Source organism: Bubalus kerabau, chromosome X (genome assembly GCF_029407905.1).
Source record: "Bubalus kerabau isolate K-KA32 ecotype Philippines breed swamp buffalo chromosome X, PCC_UOA_SB_1v2, whole genome shotgun sequence".
NCBI lineage: Eukaryota > Metazoa > Chordata > Mammalia > Artiodactyla > Bovidae > Bubalus > Bubalus kerabau.
In genome coordinates this window covers 12598382-12620924 of record NC_073647.1, presented here as the reverse complement: position 1 = coordinate 12620924, position 22543 = coordinate 12598382, and the positions used below count along the sequence as shown (strand labels likewise).

General features: G+C 39.8%; 1 protein-coding gene across 1 annotated transcript in view; it reads left to right on the top strand.

The window, feature by feature from the left end:
• TENM1 (teneurin transmembrane protein 1) overlaps positions 1-22543 on the top strand; it is a 670347-nt gene that overhangs the window by 549223 nt on the left and 98581 nt on the right. The window contains exons 21-23 of the mRNA XM_055565537.1: positions 3054-3303; positions 11620-11640; positions 17076-17308. Coding sequence (XP_055421512.1) covers positions 3054-3303; positions 11620-11640; positions 17076-17308 — 504 coding nt within the window. The remainder of the gene's footprint in view (positions 1-3053; positions 3304-11619; positions 11641-17075; positions 17309-22543) is intronic.

Genomic DNA, 22543 nt, shown 5'->3' with positions numbered 1-22543 from the left:
GACAGAGCATTCAAGGAGAACTGGGCTGAGCTTTGGAGGATAGATTAGAGTTTCCCAAGCAAACAAAATGAGGAGGGCATTCAGGATGGAGGGACCAGCAAAACACAAAAGCAGAGAAGAACAGAAGCATGTGAAAATACTTGTACATAGTTTGCTGTAGCTGAAACTCGGGATAAAAATGAGAGGATATGAGAGGGGAGACTGAAGAAGGAGACAAGAGCCAAATCATGAAGGACTTTGTATGGCTTAATCATAAGAAATGAGCCCTTTATCCCATAAAGCAGGGGTCCCCAACCCCTGGGCCACAGATCAGTACCAGTGTGTGGCCTGTTAGGAACTGAGCCACACGGCAGGAGGTGAGCAGCAGGCAAGCGAATAAAGTTTCTCCTGTACGGAGTGAAGCTCCCCATCTCTCACATTACGTCTGAGCTCTGCCTCCTGCTCAACAAACTCAATAAATGTAATGCACTTGAATCGTCTCGAAACCACCCCCCATTCTCGCCCCCATCCATGGAAAATTTGTCTTCCATGAAACCGGTCCCTGGTGCCAAAAAGGTTGGAGACTGCTGCCATAGAGGATATGGAACTACTGAAAGGTTTTAATCTACATATTGAAATAATCTTTTTTTTATTTTTAATTGTAGGATAATTGCTTTGCAATATTGTGTTGGTTTTTGCCATATATCAACATGAAATAACCTTTATGGCAGAAATATGGACAATAGTTTGGAGATGGGTATACACAGAAACCAAGAAACTAAGAAGTTAAGAAAAACTGAACTAAAGCAGCAGTAGTAAGAACAGAGACCATGGAACTGGTTCAATATATTTGAGGAGATAGTGGGGGTTTAGTAATTAATTAGGGCTAAAGAATGAGGAAAAGAAGAGCCACAGTGGTGCCCACATTCCCAACTTGAGTAAATACATGCCTGGTGATACCACTCAGAAGATCAGCAGAGAACATAGGAGAAAGAGCATCATTTGGGGGGTGGAGCAGTACAGAAAAATAATGAGTTCAGTCTTTTTTTCTTCCTCTTCTGTTTTTTTAAATTACTTTATTTAATTGGAGGCTAATTACTTTACAATATTGTGGTGGTTTTTTGCCAATACATTGACATGAATCAGCCACAGGTATACATGTGTCCCCCATCCCAAACCCCCACCCACCTCCCTCCCCATCCCATCCCTCTGGGTTGTCCCAGTGCACTGGCTGTTTCATGCATTGAATTTAGACTGGTCATCTATTTCGCATATGGTAATATACATGTTCCAATGCTATTCTCTCAAATCATCCCACCCTTGCCTTCTCCCCCAGAGTCCAAAAGTCTGTTCTTTATATCTGTGTCTCTTTTGTTATCTTGCATACAGGGTCATCATTACCATCTTTCTAAATTCCATATATATGCATTAATATACTGTACTGGTGTTCTTCCTTCTGACTTACTTCATTCTGTATAATAGGCTCCAGTTTCATCCACCTCATTAGAACTGATTCAAATGCATTCTTCTTAATAGCTGAGTAATATTCCATTGTGTATATGTACCACAGCTTTCTTATCCAGGTTTCTTATCCAGGACATCTAGGTTGCTTCCATGTCCTGGCTATTGTAAACAGTGCTGTGATGAAATTGGGGTACACATGTCTCTTTCAATTCTGGTTTCCTCAGTGTGTATGCCCAGCAGTGGGATTGCTGGGTTGTATAGCAGATCTATTTCCAGTTTTTTAAGGAATCTCCACACTATTCTCCATAGTGGCTGTACTAGTTTGCATTCCCACCAACAGTGTAAGAGGGTTCCCTTTTCTCCACACTCTCTCCAGCATTTATTGTTTGTAGACTTTTGGATTGCAGCCATTCTGACAAGCGTGAGATGGTACCTGATTGTGGTTTTGATTTGCATTTCTCTGATAATGAGTGATGTTGAGCACTTTTTCATGTGTTTGTTAGCCATCTGTATGTCTTCTTTGGATAAATGTCTGTTTAGTTCTTTGGCCCATTTTTTGATTGGGTCATTTATTTTTCTGGTATTGAGCTGCAGGAGCTGCTTGTATATTTTTGAGATTACTTGTCAGTTGCTTCCTTTACTATTATTTTCTCCCACTCTGAAGGCTGTCTTTTCACCTTGTTTATAGTTTCCTTCATTGTGCCAGAGTTTTTAAGTTTAATTAGGTCCCATTTGTTTATTTTTGCTTTCATTTCCATTACTCCAGGAGGTGGGTCATAGAGGATCTTGCTGTGATTTATGTCAGAGTGTTTTGCCTACTGAGTTCAGTCTTAAACTTGTTGAGTTTGGGGTACCAGTGGGACAGCCAAGTAAAGAAATGTAGTAGGAAATTGCATGTCAGGTGAGAACTCTGGACAGGAGAAAAGTTTCAACGTAGAGAGGTGGGAGTTAAGTCATGAGAATGGATGGGATTTCCCAGAGAAAATGACTGCAGAGTAGTTTCCAGCAGTTTCATAAGTCAGTATCTTTTATTTCCTGCACTGATGATAGTGAGATATGGTCCAAAAGAGTGGAACATTCAAGTTCTTTTCTCTTATCTTTGAAGTGCATTCTAGTAGTATGATTTCTTTTTACCAAAGTAGATTACCTTTCTGATTGTGTTTTGCTAGGTTAATATTAAAATTGACTGATCCTTCCTTTTCATAGTTGTACAGAGCAGGTGGTTTGAAGTCAGACAGATGTGCACCAGGCATCAGAAGAAAGTCAGTCAGAGACTGAAAACCAGCCACGAATGATTCACAGAGCCCAAAGTGAACAGGAAATCATTAAAAGTTTGTCATTAAACACTTTATTGCGGCATTTAGAATCAACATTAAAGGGACTGGGTATATTATCCCATTTCATAGATGGACAAACTGAGGCAACTGTTATGCTGCCATTTGTTGTAGCTGTGCAGTTAAATAAAAGCTGGGGTGATGTGCTTCACTCTCAAGTTCTTTTATAGCAAGCCAACGCTCCTTCCTGCTTTGAACAATGAGAGAGAATTTAAAATATTGCTGAGAATATGGTGTGGTTATTTTTTAATTCTTTTTTTTCCCCCTTGGATCTAGGAATCATACATAAAGGGAATGGAGAAAATATGTTCATTTCCCAGCAGCCTCCAGTCATAGCAACCATAATGGGTAATGGACACCAACGGAGCGTAGCCTGCACCAACTGCAATGGCCCCGCCCACAACAACAAACTCTTCGCTCCCGTTGCCTTAGCTTCTGGCCCTGATGGTAGTGTGTATGTTGGTGACTTCAATTTTGTAAGGCGAATATTTCCCTCGGGAAACTCCGTTAGTATTTTGGAATTAAGGTAAGTCTCCTCTAATCTCTGTGTTTGCTTAGCGGATAAGGTAAAAACAAGAATGAGATAACAGGAACAGACAAGGCATTGCATGAAGGAACAGAAAATGCAGTTGCCATATTGTAGTACCAAGCTGAGGTGCAGGAATAGGGCCAAAGACATAGGTCACCATGTCTACTCCCACTTGAAGAAACCTTTGAGCACTGCTTTGGAGAACCAGGAAGCGTTGACATGCCTGTATGTGTGGCCTTCCCTGAGTGCATTCCTGACACTGATGTGGAGCTCCATTCTGTCACGTGCTCAGGTAAGTCACTCAACCCCTGCTCTGCCCATGACAAAGACTGATCAAAAATACATAGTATTGTTTCTAGCAGGTAGAAGTGTTGTCAGAGCCAAAAACTACATTTTCTAAGTTCTCCAGGTCCAGTCTTTTGAAGTGGTCTGTTCATCAAAAGGAAAATGGCCGCCTGTGTTTACATGACAGTTGAAGAAGGATTCGTTTTTTCATCCTTAAAAGCTCTGATCCATTGGAAAAAATGATTAAAGCATTCATCTTTAGACTTTCTCACTCTGTTTTAGGAATATTCTTGAGAGGACGAAGTATTTTTACACCATTTGAAAGGAATTCATACTTTTTGGCACTGTCATTCATATTTTGGAGTTACACAGAAATAACAACTAAAGAGACTTTGACTTAATCATCTTTATTTCTCCCTTTCTAAGGATTATTGTTGTTGTTCAGTTGCTCAGTTGTGTCTGACTCTTTGCGACCCCATAGACTGCAGCATGACAAGCTTTCTATGGCAAGATTTTCACCATCTCCCGGAGTTTGCTTAACTCATGTCCACTGAGTCAGTGATGCCATCTAACCATCTCATCCTGTCTTTCCCTTCTCCTCCTGCCTTCAATCTTTCCCAGCATCAGGGTCTTTTCAAATGAGTCGGCTCTTCACATCAGGTGGCCAAAGTATTGGAACGTCAGCTTCAGCATCAGTCCTTCCAATGAATATTCAGGTTTCTAAGGATATAAGGCACAAATATATGTCCCCTGGAGTCCTAGAAAAGGAAGACATCCTCTCCCATCCCAAGAGGGATAGACAGATCTGTTTCCCCTCTCCTGGGTAAACTAATAGAGCCTTCTCCTAATTGGTTGTGACAGTTTTATCCCTGACACATGCCTTCAGGACATGAGGCTGAAAATTTCCCTATGTTCCAGAAAAATTTCCCTATGTTCCCTATGTTTATAGGGTGGTTGATGCCACCCTATAAACTCTTCCATAAAACAGTTCTTGCCTCGGGCATCACCTCATTGACCTGAAAAGTAGTGACCAAGAACAGTGACTGGGAGAATAGAGACAATGATGGAGCAACATGTATGCACAGTCAGGACCAGTCAAATCACATGAAAAGTCTTGGGTCATTTTCGTTTAACATTTATGATCACATAAACGTGGAAATTTGAATACATAAGGACATTCCTCAAAAGTTTTCCAATTCTCATGCTTTCCTTTGGAATCTACCTCCCTTTTCTCAGACTGAATCTTTCATACCTAGTTAGAGAACTCTTCTAGTCCCAAACCCCCATCCATTTTTCACATTAATTCACTCCAGTTTTAATACGTTTCTTAATTATAATTGCAAACGCTGTCATAGAGAAAAAAGCTGTTAAATCCCTTGACTGATAAAAAAAAATAGACTGTAAAATTAAGATTTTATAAAGATAAAGCACATCTACAGAGTCTAAAGAGGTACTAATTCATAGCACCCTGCCCTAATCAAATGTTCATGTACCTTGGGATGTCATACCTCAAGGGATTTGTCATTACAAGCAGTGTATCCCTTTGGGCACCTACTTACTGGAAAATCAATGAAGAAGGCCATGATGATTGTAGCCTGGATTTGGAAATGTTTTATACAACATTCTACATTGTCTTCAAAATCCTAGGGATGCTCTGTCTACATGGTGCCAAACATAGGTGGAGCACTGAACAATTCATTCACCATCTGAATGTTTCCAGGCATGCAGATATTGGCCCTTGCATAGAGACCTTGTCTGGCTGACCCCATATAGCCAACCCTATAAAACCTATGTAACTAGCTCCTATATATCAATAGCTGCCTTCTCAGAGGAAAAAACCCATAGGATTATCTATAAAAACCAAAAATATTACTTTAAAGAAAACCCTAATTGCAAAGTGATTTTCTCAGTATAAGGAAAAATTTGTTTTGGACAGAGTGAAGTAGTTTCCAATCCCTATCACTGCCACAGCTCTTCAAAGGCACAAGCGAGCACACACCACGAGCTCACACACCCAGGCTTTCACTTAGCGTGAGTCTGCCTAGCTGGCTCTTCTGAGCTGACAGAAGTTCTTCCTAACATTTTTCTTTAAGTTCTCAGAACTTTTTGAGAATCTGTTGAATGTTATGAGCCTTCTCCCCCAGAAATAAACACATTCACACAAAACTCAGCCGTTACATATTTTCATTCTCTCCCCGTATCTCCACTCCCCACCTCCCACCCTAGCAACTTATCCCTGTGGATGAAGCCCTTTCATAGACTCATGGTTAAGATTCCCTGCATTTCTTTCAAGGAGAAAAACTTATTCTTCCTTCTCTACTCCCAACACTTTTGTGAATGGCCATCAGAGAAATAACCTGATGGAATATAAATATATAGACATGATCATTTAGATGTAATTAACAGGTAACTCCCTATTTGATGATAGTCAAAACCATCAACCCAGTCTATGACAGCAAACATTATCTGTCATGTTTAATCAGAAACTAGTATAGTCCTTATTAGATTCACTTAAAAAAAAAAGTATCCTAATCAGTAGTCTATTCTGTACACTTTGCATCTTTCACATATGATTGGTGAATTTATATATTTGCTTTATAACTTTTCCAAGTTTAAACTTTCTTGGGAGAAATAAGTTGACACAAGGTGGTTTTGCTAGCTTAATAACCATAATGTTCGTTGAATTCTACTTTATATATAGAGAGAGTTAATTTTGTACCAATTTTTGGTTGATGTTAAAATCAGTTAATTAATCACCCCCCCCCCGCCCCACGCATATTAGTCATTTTATTTGGTTGAGTCATCTGTTTCCTTGGAAACACAGACTATATATAGTCATTATGTTAATTGGTTGCATTTAAAACTGAGTGGAAGAGCAATATTGTCAATAAGTTCTTACAGAAAAAAATAGAGAACATTCTAGATCTTCACTCTCTGTCAGGTTATCCATTATATAATTTAACTACTCTGTTTCCTACTTTTGTATCTATAAAATTGTCAATTTAGTATTTGAGCATCCTCTTACATGTTTTATACAGTTTAACCTGTTTTAAGATCCACAAATGTGTAGTTATCCGCCCAGTGTTTGATGACATCTTGAGAGGACATAAAGCTTGCCCCTACTGGGTGCCCTTCTATATTTCCTTCGCTTTCATCTTCTTGTTCCATTTTGGGCCACATTGAACAATTCTAGATGCCCCTTGACATTTCAAAGACTGGCAGACTATAGATTTTTCCTCTCAGCTCCACTGATCCAAACTGTCCTCAATTGAGTTTCTTTCATCTGACCTCAAAAATAATTTCATTTTCATTGGTGGATGATCATTTATTTCCTCTAGCTGATCCCCCATTGGCTGAATGGGGAGGGTACAAAAAAGTCAGTTATGTCATTATTATTAGCAACATGCCAAGATCAACAAGGTTATTTCTTGTTATTTAAGCATACAGTAACCCTTTGCCTGTTTACTGCAGATTTCATCTGCACATATACATCTTAGTGCTTCCTTCCAGTGGGAAATTAAGATACAATAATAAAGAAGGGAAGCTTATAAGATCATGCAATTAAACCTGAGGGAGTCTCAAAAATACATTCTGTGAAGTTTTTTTTTTAAGATAGATTTATGAGATAGCTTAGGTTTAGATATCCCTAGTGCTTTGCTTCTCATGTTAAAATTTTAAACACACATACACACACACATATTTCAGTAACTAAAAAGTGATATCACAGATTTATGAGCTTAGTGATAGAAGAGTCCATAGAGGTGTCTGGTAAAACGTAGTGTGCACTGCATCCCTGACGGTTGATCATCTTTACTTTGTTTATCCCTCTCAATCACAGAAAACTTACTTATCTCACCCAATGACCCACTGCATCTTTGGAATGCTCTGTTGAAAATTCTTCCTTATATTGAGCAAAAATCTGCCTTCATGAAACATCCACTCAGTAGTGGCAAATGTTTACATCTAAAGCACAGAAGCCACTTCCATCATTTACCTGAGAAGCTTTCACAAGTGTTTAGATTATCATAGGTACCCTGAACTTTCTCTTCTTCATTCTCAGCATCCCCAAATCCATCAATTGTTTCTCATCAATTATGACTGTTTCATCTTCCTTTGATTATGACCTCAGAGTCATTTTTCAGTTTTCTAAAACTCACATGGGTAATTATATAAATAAAAACAGGAGACACCATATGAAGTGCTTTGTAAGAATTTAAATATAAGTATCCTCTTGCTCCCCTCTCATCTTCTAATTTCACAAATCTATTAAGCATAACTGGAAATGATTTATTCTTTGTAAAAACCTCATGCTGTATTGTTCAAGATGCCCTGATTCTCCAGATATTTGTTTTGTCCTTCCCTTAAAAATGAAAAAAAGGGGGGGAAAAAGAGCCTACCAAATGCTTCTTGGTTCCTTGAGTAATTTGGACTTGACAAATGTCAATGTGACATGAAAATTTTCTCTTGAGATTTTACTGTTTCTTTCACAGTGACTAGTTAATATTTCCTACATTGTTCTTAGTACTCAACTCCTGTCTTTTACTGGAGATTGGGTAGAACTTGACTAGCACCCATTTAGGGGCAGTTAGCATGATGAAGGACAGTAGAAGTTGTAGAGAGCTCTGCTGAAGGAACAAATGGAACACAGACTTTAAGGGCTCTGAAAATATCTGAAAAATGACCAAGAACCTTCCTCTCGTCAGCAACACTGGAGTTCCAAACAGAGAAACAGACTACATACAGATGAAATAGGTGGTTAGCTTTCCAGTTTAGTCGCATGTATTAGCATTGTCACCCAAAAGCTCCATTTATCTCACACCCAGAACATCTTTGCTGACCTTCCAAGGGGTCCAAATTGCCACCCTAAGAAATGCATTCCTCTGAGTTGAGACATTGGCTTTCCAAGAGTTCCCAACACGAGAACCTGTGTTGGAAAAACTCATCAAGCTAAAATCATCATTAATCACCAAGCATGGATTCGTTTGTCAGATTGATTTTCAAGCGAATGGCTAGCTGAAAGCAGGGCCCTAAACACAACACAGGAAAGTTGTGATAAGGCCAAGGGACAGAGAATGAGAAGGATAGACTTAACTGAGAGTTTCCTGATGTTGGAAGCTCTAAGAAGTGGCAGGAGTGGGAACTCAGTCTTCAAAGGCAAACTCCCATGAGAAGATGAACACACAGGGAAGTCCGTTCTTTGATATCAGATGTTTTCTGACTAAGGATAAGGGAAGAAGCTAAGGACAGCATGAAGAACAAGCAAAGTGCTGCAACCAGCACAGAGCAGGCCAAGCAAACTCTCGTGATGTCTGGTCATGAGCCAGAAACTCCAAAGTTGGCTTACCCCTTTTTCTCCATCCATGAAATGTACTAAAGAATGGGTCATACATCCTTACCAAAATGTACAAAGAATGGGTCATACATGATGCTAAATGAAAGAAGCCAGGCACAAAATACCACATATTATCTAATTCCGTGTATAAGAAATGTCAAGAATAAACAAATTCATAGAGACAGAAAGCAGATGAACGGTTGCCTGGGGCTGGAGAAATGGGGGAAATGGGAACTGACTGCTAATGGGTACGGGGTTTCTTCATAAGATGATTCAAATGTTCTGGAATCGGACAATGGCCAGGGTTGTACAACTCTATGAGTCTACTGGAAACTGCTGAATTGCACTTTCTCGAAGGGTGAAATTTTGTGGTATGTGAATTATAACTCAGTAAAAAGTTTTTAATTAAAAAAGAATAGCCCTTTTAATCTTGCAGGTCCTGAACAAAATCAAAGATCGACTTAAAGATCCTACCATCAGGAGAATTTCTTGCTCTGAAAAGATTTGCCCTTCCATACCTTTCTCCTCCAAACTCACGGCAAACTTCAAGTCAGTCAGTTGCCGGGTGGTGATGCCCGCTGACGGGCCCAGTGCCTGTGAGGCACTCACACAGTGACACCTCAGCGTGCAGTCCATTGCCAGCTAGACAGCAAACCAACTTTGGTGGTGGCTCAATCCTAAATCTTTAACTAAAAGTAATTCTGAGACAGAACAAGGTCACACACTGGAAATAAATTCCGTCATTTTCTCTTCCTCCCTCTGAGATGTTAATGAGAGAAGCTGCTCTGCATAATATGGGACATCTTCCCAAATTCACGGTGACATTATTGGCACAATCAGAAGCGACCACAAGAAAATCAAACCACCCCCTCTCCCCACTCCTTGCCATCACCTAAGAATTTCAAAACCTTTTGGAGCCACACACATGGTTCTGTGCCGTGAGAGTCTGTGGCAGATGAATCCATGCTTTAATGTTCACAACTCAACTTCCTTCAAGAAGATCAACCATGTAATGGTGATTAGAGCCAGCCTTAAGCGCTTCACCCTATAGTTCAGAGGCCACAAAAATAAGCAAGTGTCTAGAGACAAAGAAACTGAAAGAGGTTCAAACGCCTGAGGCCAGATTTCTAATCACCTCACCTCACCCTTATCTTTTGACCTTTTGTGTCAACCCTGGGGATACCCACGCTTTAGAGGTGGCCCCATGAAATAGAAGGGGCTTCCCTGGTGGCTCAGTTGGTAAAAAGTCTGCCTACAATGCAGGAGAGCCAGGTTTGATCCCTGGGTTGGGAAGATCCCCTGGAGGAGGGCATGGCAGCTCACTCCAGTATTCTTGCCTGGAGAATTCTATGGACAGAGGAGCCTAGTGGGCTACAGTCCATCGGGTCACAAAGAGTCAGACACGGCTGGAGTGACTAACACGTAAAATGGAAAAGTCAGTGGATTGTCACTGTGGCCCACCTAGTCAAATCCCAAAAGGACTCTCTTCAACAAGAGTTAAATCAGTAGTTGCAGATGGCTTCAAAGGAAATCATTTTGTATCATTTTGTATCTTTTCTTCTTTCCTGATGTTCCAACTAATAAGAACATTTTCTAGTTTAGATAAAAAGATTTGTTATCTTCATGATTTTCAAAAGGGCCAGGTTTAAAAGGATTTTAAAACTGCAATGACTATATTTCACAGATGATTATAACCTTTTAATTCTGGGCAGATTGGACCCAAAGTCAGGCCTATACACAGACTGTGCTCCCTGGGCGAGAAGACCCATACCCCGTCCCAGAGTAAGATACCCTAGGCAGTGCCCTGTGCCAAGCTGCTTACAGATCAGGGACCCCCGAAGTGTTCTGCTGTTTCTGACATGACAGTTCTGTTTTACCCACCGCGGTTGCTCCCTCAGAGCATGAGTAGCTGGCCAATACAAGGCCCTCATAGTTTGATGTAAACGATGTTTTATTGAAACTTTCTTGATGCAGCAGTTTTGATGCCAGGTACATTCTATCATGGTTGAATAAAAAAGTTTTATACTTTCAATTTGTTAAATTGTTTAATATTGCTAAATACTTGTGCTAATGTGCACAAGCGATGTCCCTGTCTCACCTCTACAATCATCTAAGTGGCTTAAGCTTGGGTTGGGGATGTCTCTTGTACATAGACTGGATAATGAAAGAGCTTGGATTTTGATAAAGTGGCTTTCAAGTTAGAGACTTGCATGATCAGACCCTTTGCAGTGGGTGCTTCTTCAAAACTTAGCCCAGGGGTTCTTAAGCCTTATTCTGCCTCAGAATCACCAACTAAGTTTGTTGAAAATGGAATTCTTGGGCCCCACTCCCAATTCCAGATTCTGATTTGGCATGACTGGGGAGAGCCCCCAGGAAACTGCACATGTGGCAAGAGCTCAGCTGCTTCCAATGAAAACAGTCCAGAGAGAACTTTTTGCAAAAAACTACCTTAGAGCTTTAGCCCAGGCACCAAGCTGGATGTTCAGTCATCTTGGCGCCATCTTAGGATAAGCAGCCAGGAGGGATTGGGTCCACTTTGGCGTACCCATCTGACTGAGTGATCCCTATGGAGTCCCTCTACTGACCACAAGCTGAGTTAGGAAGAGGTGTGTCTGGTTCAGTTTGGCTTGTTGGATGATACTGACGACTCTCTGTTTGCTTTTACTTGCTATTCGTGGATACCTTGTGCACCCTAGAAACAGAGATACCAGACATAGGTAAGCAAATCACATGGGTGGGTGCCTAATGCCCCTTCCTGCCTAAGACATCACCTCCTAATAATATGCTAATAGGGAAACATTACTTCTTAAATAAGGTTAAAGGAATAATGTAAATGTTAACTTAGGAGTTATAACTCAGGTAAGTGTTTTCCAGAAGGAGAGCTCCACTAAGTGGAATTTGCTGGAGGATCAGAATGTACCAAAAAGAAAACACGATAAGAGAAAGTTGGCAGTTCAGTACTTCCCGGGAAAGCAAAGCCTCCAGCCTCATGGTGTTTTCTGAGGTGATATCACAGATGAGTCTGTAAGTTCAAATAGATTTGATTTTGTGGACTCCCCTGGTGGCTCAGATGGTAAAGAATCCTCTTGCCAATGTAGGAGACAAGAGATGTGGGTTTGATCCCTGGATCAGGAAGACCCCCTGGAGGAGGGCATGGCAACCTACTCCAGTATTATTGCCTGGGAGTCCCATGGATAGAGGAGTCCTGCAGGCTACAGTCCATGGAATCACAAAGAGTCAGACACGACTGAGCGACTAACACTTTCACTTTCAAGTTGCAAGTAGAGAAAGAGACGTGCAGCAGTCTTCCTACTTCCAGGAATTTAGTTGACAAGTGTATTAAGAGAATGCCCATGATGACCTTCTTGAATAAGATTTCTCCATGTTCCTCTTATGCAACCTCATGGTTTCTGTTTTACCCCATCAAAAAAAAGATAATAAACTTTAAACTGACCATTTACTGACAATGGCATAGAACTCCGAAATTAGTCATAAGTATGTCTATTCAACTTGTTAACACATTACACTTGTCAAAACTGTTCTAAGTTACCTGAAATTGCAAAGGAGAAAATTGAATTTGTTGACTTTCGAAAGCCAATTGTCATCAAAATGGCAGTGATGGGGTTTGTCATTTGGAGTCCACTTGGGAGAGGCGCTTCCCAAATGCCAGTGCACAAGATCAGCCTTGCTACTTTGGCATGACTGATTCCTTAAGCAAATTAAGTTGGTTATCAAATTGCTTGCTGGTAAAATGTTGCACAGTATTAATTATGAGCATTAATTGCCCATTTCACAATCTATGTGGTTTTAACCGGCATGAGTGAAGTGATATTTGCTAAGTGATATTTGCTAAGTCTCCATGCAGGCATTGCTTGCAAGGAAAACTAACCAGAAGATGACAATAACACTAAAGTTACAATCTTCACATCTCAAATCGCAATATGTGTTTAGACACAAGGGATTAGAACAAATTGGAATGTATTCCAGTGGTTTTTCTTTCTCAGGCTTGGCATGTTTTCACAAAGTAGAAAGAAACCAATCTCAAAAGAGCTGAAGTGCACTTGGGAAATGGCATGTAATGGCAAGAAATTGCTTCTTAATATAGGAGACCTTCCTGACTGTTGGCTGTCAAGAAAATAGCAATCAAATTTGAATTTGGTGCATTTGGGCTATTCCATTTTCTAAAGGCCAGTGCACAGAGTTTGAGAACAGCCTCACAAAGCAACATAGTTGGAAGAAGATTGTAACACTGAATTTTTTTTTGTCACTTTCAGAACAAGAGTATTCTGAAGATATTTATTTTGCACACTCAGTCACATAGAATCTAATCTAGTATTGGTCCAAGCACAGACTTGTTAGTGACCCTGGGTGAGCTTTCTATGTGCCTGGGTTTCCTCAGTTGAGATTTGAGAAGAATGATAATTCCAAGTTCCCTCACAGGCACTTTGAGGATATTCAATAATAAATGAATGTAATGCATTCCAAAGTATTTTTGTGCGAATAACATTTCTCTTGGAAAAATAGCCTATGGACTTTGCCTAAACAAAACATGATTAATCTGGTTCAGTTGACACTTCCACAAGCTGGCTACCAAAGTATTGAAGGTTGTTTTGAGGAGGGGTGTGACCCCTTCTTTATTCTAGAAAAATCTAAGGGCACTGGAAAACTTTTATTCTGAAGGCAAAAAGTACAACTAAATATGTGAAAACTTTTACTCAAACCCATATTTAAGCAGTCTTTGCTACAGAGATGCTTTGTCTCATATGACTGCCAAAGCAATACTGGAATCTGTCGGGCCCTTCACAGTTTATTTACAGCAGCTGGCATGGTAATTCCAGGGTTGAAGATGTCCCTGGAATCTACCGGATTCTCTTATTTGATGAAGGTAAGTAGAAAAAAATCAAGTATTCCAATTGGATTTGATTTTTTTCCAATTAAAACTATAAACTAGATCTCAAGTCAGTATTTGCCAGCCTTACTATCATTAACATAAATATGCTTAGAGGGCAAATGACAATTACAAGTACAATCAGGAACATGCCAGTCTTTAAGAGCATCTTAATTAGTCTAATGACCCTCTCCCGTCCATTTTGCTTGGCTAAGTAGCCAAGGCCTGAACTCTTCCATGTCTTAGTTAGATTCATGTCCTACAGTTTAGTTAAGCACTTACTGAACATCAGCCCTGTCAGACCCTCTGTTAGCACTGAAGTAGAAAGGTAAGGTTCCTGCCTGCAAAGAGTTCACAGAGTAGTTGGAGACAGGTGTGGAGGGGAAAAAATAGTGCTTACACCCAGTATTCTCAGTTTCTAATACCATTTTTCAATAAAAGGACTAGGAATACTTGGAGAAATGATTCATTCTAGTGCCAGGGCAGGTATCATACAAGATGAGCCTGGAGCATCGTGTAGTTCCAGAAAGTAAGGACGTGCTCAAAAAACAACCGAAGCACACCCACACTGATGGCGGTTGATGAGGGGCACACAAGCCAACAGAAAGAGCTCCCAGTGGATAAAGCTGCAACAATTTGAGCAACAAAATAAAGTAGTATTGGATTTAATGCAAAATATAAAGCAAATATCCATGAGTCCATATTGGTATAAAAAAATGGTTGAGTTCATAAATAAATGGAGAAGAAAACATAAAGTTGTCATGCAGAAGAACTCCAAATAATTTATATAGATACTCAACCCTCAAGGAGGTGCACTTCCTGCTCTTTAAGTGTTGTCTTGGCGGAGTAACTTCCTCCAAAGAATACAGTGTGGAAAATAAGACAGAAAGAGTTAACTTACAGAGGACAAACCCGACAAACACTACCTCAGTCAGGTGATTAAGGTCAACATTAACAGTGATAAGGCATGTTGATATTATGTACCCTTGATTTGATTTGATGAGAATGGCACTTTACCCCTGCGGTCTTCCTTCCCTGTCTAACTGTGAGGAAAAAAAATCAGACACATTCCAGTAGGAGCATCCTACAAAATTCCTGACCAGTACTCCTTAAAACTGTTAAGGTCATCAAAACCCAGCAAACTCTGAGAAACTGTCACAGCCCTTTGGAGCCTAAGGAGACTGGAAGTCTAAATATAATTTGGTATCCTAGATGGAATCCTGAAACAGAAAAAGGATATTAAGTAAAAACTAAGGAAATCTGAATAAAATATGAACTTCAGTTAATAAGTTTAAAAAATAATGCTAATACAATGTCATGGGTGCTGCTAGGTAACGTGTTCCTCCTATCTGCTCATTTCTCTCCTTTCTACTTCTGTTGTAACACTCCTATTTACAAGTCATAGCCTATTTACTGATCTGACTCCCCCACGAGACTGTAAGTTTCATGAAGAAAAGGGCTTTGCTGTGCACACAAGTAGGTCTCCCGACCATAGCACAGTTCCTTGGCACATTGTTTGCGCTTAGGAAATATTTTTTAATGACTCCACGAACAAATACAAACATAGAAATAGTACCAAGGAAGGAATGCAGGTGAGAGATGGCAGAACCTTGGACTGCAGACAGTGGAGATAAAGACAAGTGGGCAGATTGGAGAAGAGTTTAGGAGGTAGAATTTTTTTTTTAATGTTGTTTTACTGGATATGGGGAATGGCAAAAAGAAGGAGTAGTAAAGAATGGCTGCCGGTTTCTGATTTAGGCTACCAGGTGTGAGGCAGAGTGCTGTTCAGTGAGCACACTAGAAATAAGACAGGGTAGCTCTTGTCCAACCTCTTATGGTTTATTAGGGGATACAAATATATATTTTTTTAAGTTAATATGACATGTGATCACCCAGAATAGAGGTAAGCATAGGCAAATAACTGAGCCTAGAGATTTAGGGAAAGCTTTCTTCAGAAGATAATGCCTGTATAAAACCTTAAAAGGCATACAAGAATTAATTACTTAGTAAAGAACGGCATGTGCCCCATACCAAGGAATATTTAAAAGTCTGTAGAGTTTTTAAAGATGGGAAGCAAATGATCAGATTAACTCTGGAGGCAAGATGGGGAAAAATGGATTTAAGGTTTCAAAAACACCTCCTATGGGCAGGGCTATGGAAAATATTGCAGGCCAGAGATGATGAAGGTTAAAACTAAGGTAATGGCAGGAGGGATAGAAGAAAAGTTCTGAAAGTTCATTTGCAGGCACAATTACATGTGGAGAGAAAGGGGGAGAGTAAGGGTTAGACCTCAAGGTTTGGAGCTTAGACGATGTCAGCAGTACATGACCCTTAAGTTCAAGCAAAATGTCCCCCAAACCAAAACTCCTGCAGTGATAGGAAAAATGAAATTAGGAATATCAAAACTAGTGAATGAGCTCAGCCACATATGCAGATAAAAATAATACAAGATCCCATGTAAATATATAATTGAAGAATTTCAGGAATACCAAAATCCAGTCAAGGCAACTTGTCACCTTTAGGGGGTATGGATGATTGTGATTACAACCAAAAGAAAGGTCAAATGTAATCACTTGTATTATGTCCTGAAAGAAGAAAATGTGGATTCAAGAAATATGGTAGTCAGCTAAAAAACAAACAAAAAAGTAAAACACAAGGAAGCTTGGGAAGGAGAAGTTTGGCACAATATATCTGCAGCACAGCTCTACCTAAGCCACACTCGTCACATTTTATGGATGCCTTTCAATTTCCAACAGGACCCCAGGAGGACAGTAGGACCCCAAGTGAGGTAGGAAGCCCAGAAGACAAGAAGTAGGTTTGTGAAGGATGGGGAATTCAGGAAGAGAATAACTAACTTCGGTTTGGGATTTTGAGGTGACTGTCTGAGGAGTTTCTGTTTGGGGTGACTGAGATTTCCAGGCAGTAATCTAGTAGGTAATTGGAGAACTGGGTGGGGGGAGTAGAAAAGGTATGTATGAGAAAACAGATCTCCTGGGATTTTCTCTCCTCTGCGTCTTTCTCTACCCTCAAACGGATGGTACTGGGATATCAGATCATTACAGGTTAGCAGTACACATTGAATTTTTTTAAATCCCAGACCCATTACTAGAAAAACAAAGAGGTGTCCATCTCCTCAGTACATAAGGAAGATACATTAATACTTTCACCTCTGAAGAGAATTTTCCACTTGTGACAAAAGGCAGAGCCCAGGGAGTGTAGGCTGAACAAATTACTTTAAATAACTTTCTTTTTCTCTTCTCTTAGCACAAGCCCTGCTCACAAATACTATCTGGCTATGGACCCAATGTCTGAATCACTTTATCTATCAGACACCAATACCCGAAAAGTCTACAAGCTGAAATCTCTTGTGGAAACAAAAGATTTGTCCAAGAATTTTGAAGTGGTGGCAGGGACTGGTGATCAGTGCCTGCCCTTTGACCAGAGCCACTGTGGAGACGGTGGAAGAGCCTCAGAAGCTTCACTGAATAGCCCACGAGGTAAGAAAAATTCCTTGGTCATCTAAAGGTTTCATTTGACTTCACAGATCCCTAAGACTGTTGTCCCAGTGTGGTCCATCCATCCCAATATACTGTACCTCTGACAGACGTCATCTCTGAAGTCTATATGGGAAGATAGGCACACCCAGGACTAATTTTTAGCCAATATGCATTGGGATAGTCATAACTATTAGGAACATATTGGAATGCCTCTTTTCTGATTGATAAATAATTATTGCCCAGAACCCTCTGCTTCCTGGACACCCCAGCCCATGATCTCCTTCTTGGAATCTCCCAACAGTCCAACAACTAAAGGGTTAACTCCTAGCCCAGAAAAGGGCCTCCAGGAGGATGGCTTTAGCACTGTGGCCTGCACTGGTTAGGGGTCAAGTCTGTGCCACATTCTGCCACTTTGAAATATATTGAGTATCTCATAGACTTGAGACATTCCTGCCTTTTGCTTAACAATCACCAACCTTTAATGAACCTTTCTTCCATTAACTTATCTAAATCATTCTTGAAGTGAAAGTGAAAGGGTTAGTCACTCAGTCGTGTCTTAATTCCTCTGTTCATGGATTCTCCAGGCAAGAATACTGGAGTGGGTTGCCATTCCCTTCTCCAGGGGATCTTCCCAACCCAGGAGCTGAACCCAGATCTGCCACATTGCAGGCAGATTCTTTACCACCTGAGCCACTGGGGAAATCATCCTTGAAGCTATATACTTAGATTTTAAATTTATATCACCCATAGTATGCATGTGTGCAGGCTAAGTTGTTTCAGTTGTGTCCAACTCTTTGCAACCCTATGGACTGTAGCCTGCCAGGCCCCTCTGTCCATGGGATTCTCCAGGCAAGAATACTGGAGTGAGTTGCCACGCCCTCCTCCAGGATCTTCCCAATCCAGGGATCGAATCCACGTCTCTTATGTCTCCTGCATTAGTAGGCAGATTCTTTACCACTAGCGTCACCTGGGAAGCCCCACCCCTAGTATCCTAGTATAACAAATTCCTTGTTTTTTTCTTTTGCCTTCTGTGAGAGCTCAGACTTACTTTTATTTGTCCTAAATTTAACTTCCCAATATTCAAGGGTCAACCCTCAATTCTGTTGCCTGAGATTTTTAAATATATCTATGTTCTCCTAGTCAGCTTCATGATTTTATAGACTTGGATCATATTCCCATCTTAGGCTACTAAGCTGAAGGATAGTCAGCTTTTAACTCTGTCACCATATATAATCCACCCTATCTCCTTCATTATTTAATCATTCTCTCTTCCTTCTCCAAGATACTTTTATTAAGTATTCATTGTAGTGAGTTTTAAGAACCCAACATGGTTGTTGTTGTTTTTTTTTAACTATTACACAAATAATATACAATTGTTGCAGAAAAATCAGAAAATAGAGAACACAAAAAAATATTTTTAACTAAAGTTACCCGTAATCCTACCACATCTACAAAACCACTGTCAACATTTTTATCCTTCTAGACTTTTCCTCTGTGCATATCATATATTTTATTCTCTAATAATAGAATCATAGAATGCTGTTCTATAATCTGCTTTTCATACTTAACGTATTATGAACACCTTTCCATGCCAAAAAATATAGTGAGGTCAATGTGTTTAATTCATTAGATGGTCAGTTACTGTTTCAAATATTAAGAGGTTACTCTTTAGCTATTTGACATTTGCCATATGGGGATTAAATTTCAACTACAATCAGTGTTTAAAGGCTTCCCTTTCTTCAAGGCCATATTCAAGGCTTGTGTCTTTCTTAAAGCCCCTCTGGCTAACCCAACCCATTAAATCTGAATTTCTTTAACAGTGTCTACACTACCCAATTAGCACCTAGTTATATTTTGCCTTCTTTTGCTTTCCAATTCTTTCATGAATGGGAGGCTTGAGATGAGAAACTATATTTCTTTTGACTCTTCCCCACCTCCTCAGCAAAATCTTGCACAGTGTGAAATCTACTACACAGGTTTCTTGTGTGATTGATGAATTAGGTAAGTCTTATCCATACCCAAGTATTCCTAAAAGGAATTTCAGTAGCATTGAAAGGAAATGATGTTTTCTCCCTAAGGGAACATAAGCGCCCCCACCCATAAGTATCATGGTAAAGTGTTTGGGAATGTTTCTTTTCTCTTGTGCCTGTGCTTGTTTCTTACATACAGTAGGTCTGCAATAAACGTTTGATGAGTGAATGCTTAACTCAGGTGCAACTATAATTAGCTCATCTTTCAAGGAAAGACATCAGGTTGGAGTCCCACCTTATGCACAGGTTTAAAACTCTTGCAGGTATTTTAAGGATTTCTGCATAAGAAATAGGGAGAAATCAACTTTGTATTGTGCCTGAAACTGACATCCTCCTGAGTGGCTGCTAGTAGGAAAACCACTCATCTCACCTACCACATTCAACCTGCCACATAGAGAATGAATATCAGCTTTTCCAAATAAAGCAAATAATTGGTTCCTGCAGCTTTTTTTTTCTTTTTGCTCAAAAAGCAGCAATAATAGAGTCCTGATGAGCAGGATTTACATGAACTCTGGAAGCATCAGTAATAAGAGTGCCAAAATGTATGTGTCTATTAAAGTTAATATTTAAGTTTTTCTTCTGGTCATAGCTAGTAGCACATTTTCCTTTGGCTTGATTTACTCAACCTTCTATCCAAGCGTGGCCTTTACAATAATGTGGTACACTTTATTCATCCCAAAGCAGTAAGGGGCCCTAAGAACAGCTGGCCCAGGTTTCAGACATCTGAATGTCTAATCCATCCAACACAGCTTTCACATAATGTACTGAAGCTGCTGTTGGCAACATCTGCTCTAATCCAGTGAGTGAAGGAGGATGCTTAAAGGAGGGTACAAGTGGCTCACACTAAGTGTCCATCACATCTCCTTCCATCATGTTCACAGTGGATGAGGACCCTGTTAGTGATCTTCAAAATCACTTTGATGACAAAACCTATGTCCAGGCATCAGTTGCTCTGAAAATGCTGGTCAGAACACTTCAGTGCCTAGTTAGGGCACCTGTCTCCACGCTGAATCTAGACAGCACTTACCCTTGGCAGTGAGTCAGAAGTGAGAGTCTCATTATATGGAGTGCTGCAGGGCAATTTCATAGACTTCCATAGAAGGAAAAATCATGCAAGACGTCGTTAAGGCACCATGTGCAAACTGAGAGGAGAGTATTGCTAATTGCTAATTATGTCTTTGAGGTTCTCCTGCAGGTCCTTTCTCTCTCAAAAAGCCCAATTTGTTTGTTTTTTTGGCTTTACAGCTACCATGCACATCAGCTCCTTCGTCCTTCCCCCTTAGAAGACAGCAAATGTTTAATGGATTTTTTTAAGGAGAGGTTTGATTTTTCTCTCCGCCTAGAAGCTAATAAAGAAAAGCTGTAGATCAGTAGAAAATGGATATGTACATCTAGGGAGTACCATTTCTAGGTTAGGAAGGAGAGCTCCCTCTAAGACTTTAACAAGCAACATATTGCAATTACAGGCAGGCTCTCCAACATGTCCTTAATTATGCAAGGTAAGTCAAATAAATGTTAATCTGCAAGACAGCTAATTTATTTGCTGAATCTATTCTAAATATAGGATGAAATAAAATTTTCTTTTGAGATCATTTGTCCTAACGTTGGAATAGATCATCCAATGGGATTAAAACCAGTCAGCAAAAGGCAAAAGGTCAGAAGCCATGGTTTTCGGTTTGTGTGTGTGTTGTTTTTTTTTAGAGTTGGGGGGCTTTTTGTTGTTTTTTTGAGAAATGAAAGCAAACTGTGATGAACACAGGGTTAGGAAGCCTAGATTTTCACGTCCCCTCCATGTAATGATTCTTGGAATGACCCTGTGTAAGTCACTGTACCTCCCTGAACCCTGAAATTGACTTAATGATGCCACTGACTAGTTTTGTTACACTGGGCTAGGCATATACACACTGAGTCCTGAGATTGTTCGGTTGTGTAAACTGAAGGGCTTAGGATGCTCTCCTTCCCAGCTCTAATGTATTAAAATAACCATAAGTATAACTTACTGAGTGTCTGCTGTGTGCTGTACATTGTTAGATATTTTACGCATGGTATCTCTGATGTTTGCAATTCACAAGGTGAATAGTATTATTCCCATTGTATAGATGAGAGGATAGAGGCACAGATACCTTAAGAAATTTGTGTGTGTTAAATTGTTTCAGTTGTGTCCGACTCTTTGGAAATTTACCTAGGGTCAGCATTTTACAGATAACACTGGAATTCAAACCAGGTCTGCCTGACTTCAAAACCCATGAGGCACAGGGATGGGATGGTGGGGTGGGGGAGCTGATGCCTCCACTATACCACGCTACTAAAATCCATGATCTCTCTGGGAGGTTGGTTTCTCTGGGAGGGTAGGAAATAGTGGGAAATGCTTTTCAATGTAATGACATATATTCAATGAAAACAAAATATTTTTATTTGGAAGATGAATGACTTTTAGTCTACTTTCATTTTCCTATTAAAACTATTTCTCAGATTTTACTGACCCAGTAGCATACCCATAGTGCACTCTTTAGCATTTGCATCATCTGTCAATAGAATTGTTCAAATAAATCCCCAAGAAACTTTGTCACATCTCTTTGGAAGATTCTGCAATTAGAAACTTCACCAACTTTTTCTTAATAGATGGAGTTTTCTGTAAGATAGCCCCTGGGTACTTCCCCTAGGAAGAAGTCTTTATCTAATCCAGTTTTCTGCACTTTGATTTGAATCCCAATAAAGAAAAACACTTGCCATTTTACTCATCAATACTTCAATATAATGGGGCAAGGAAAAAAGTTTAGCAAGGAGGTTGATGGTGTGCTAATCCCTGGCATTGTATATGAGTTTGAATTGACTTTGAAAGATGCTTTTAAAACATGCATGGATGATGTAGTTGAAACTTAGGTTCCATTTATTATTTTTACTGCAACTTTCTTTAATTCTACAGAGAACTCAAACTAATGAGTCATGTAATAGATGACCAAGTACTTAAACAAAATGTGAAATGGTACTATGTGGAGATATAAAATAAAATTTGTGACAAGCTGAATACATTTATTTTTTAAAAAGTAGAGACAGAGGGTGAAGGAGTGACTGGACAGGATGAAATTAATCAATGACTTAATATGGTTTTCTTGGACCTCACCAAGGAGTATATCTCCATTTTCATGTGCATCTTTAAGCATATTGACCTCAGAACTCGACAAGGATTAGGCAGTATCTACAT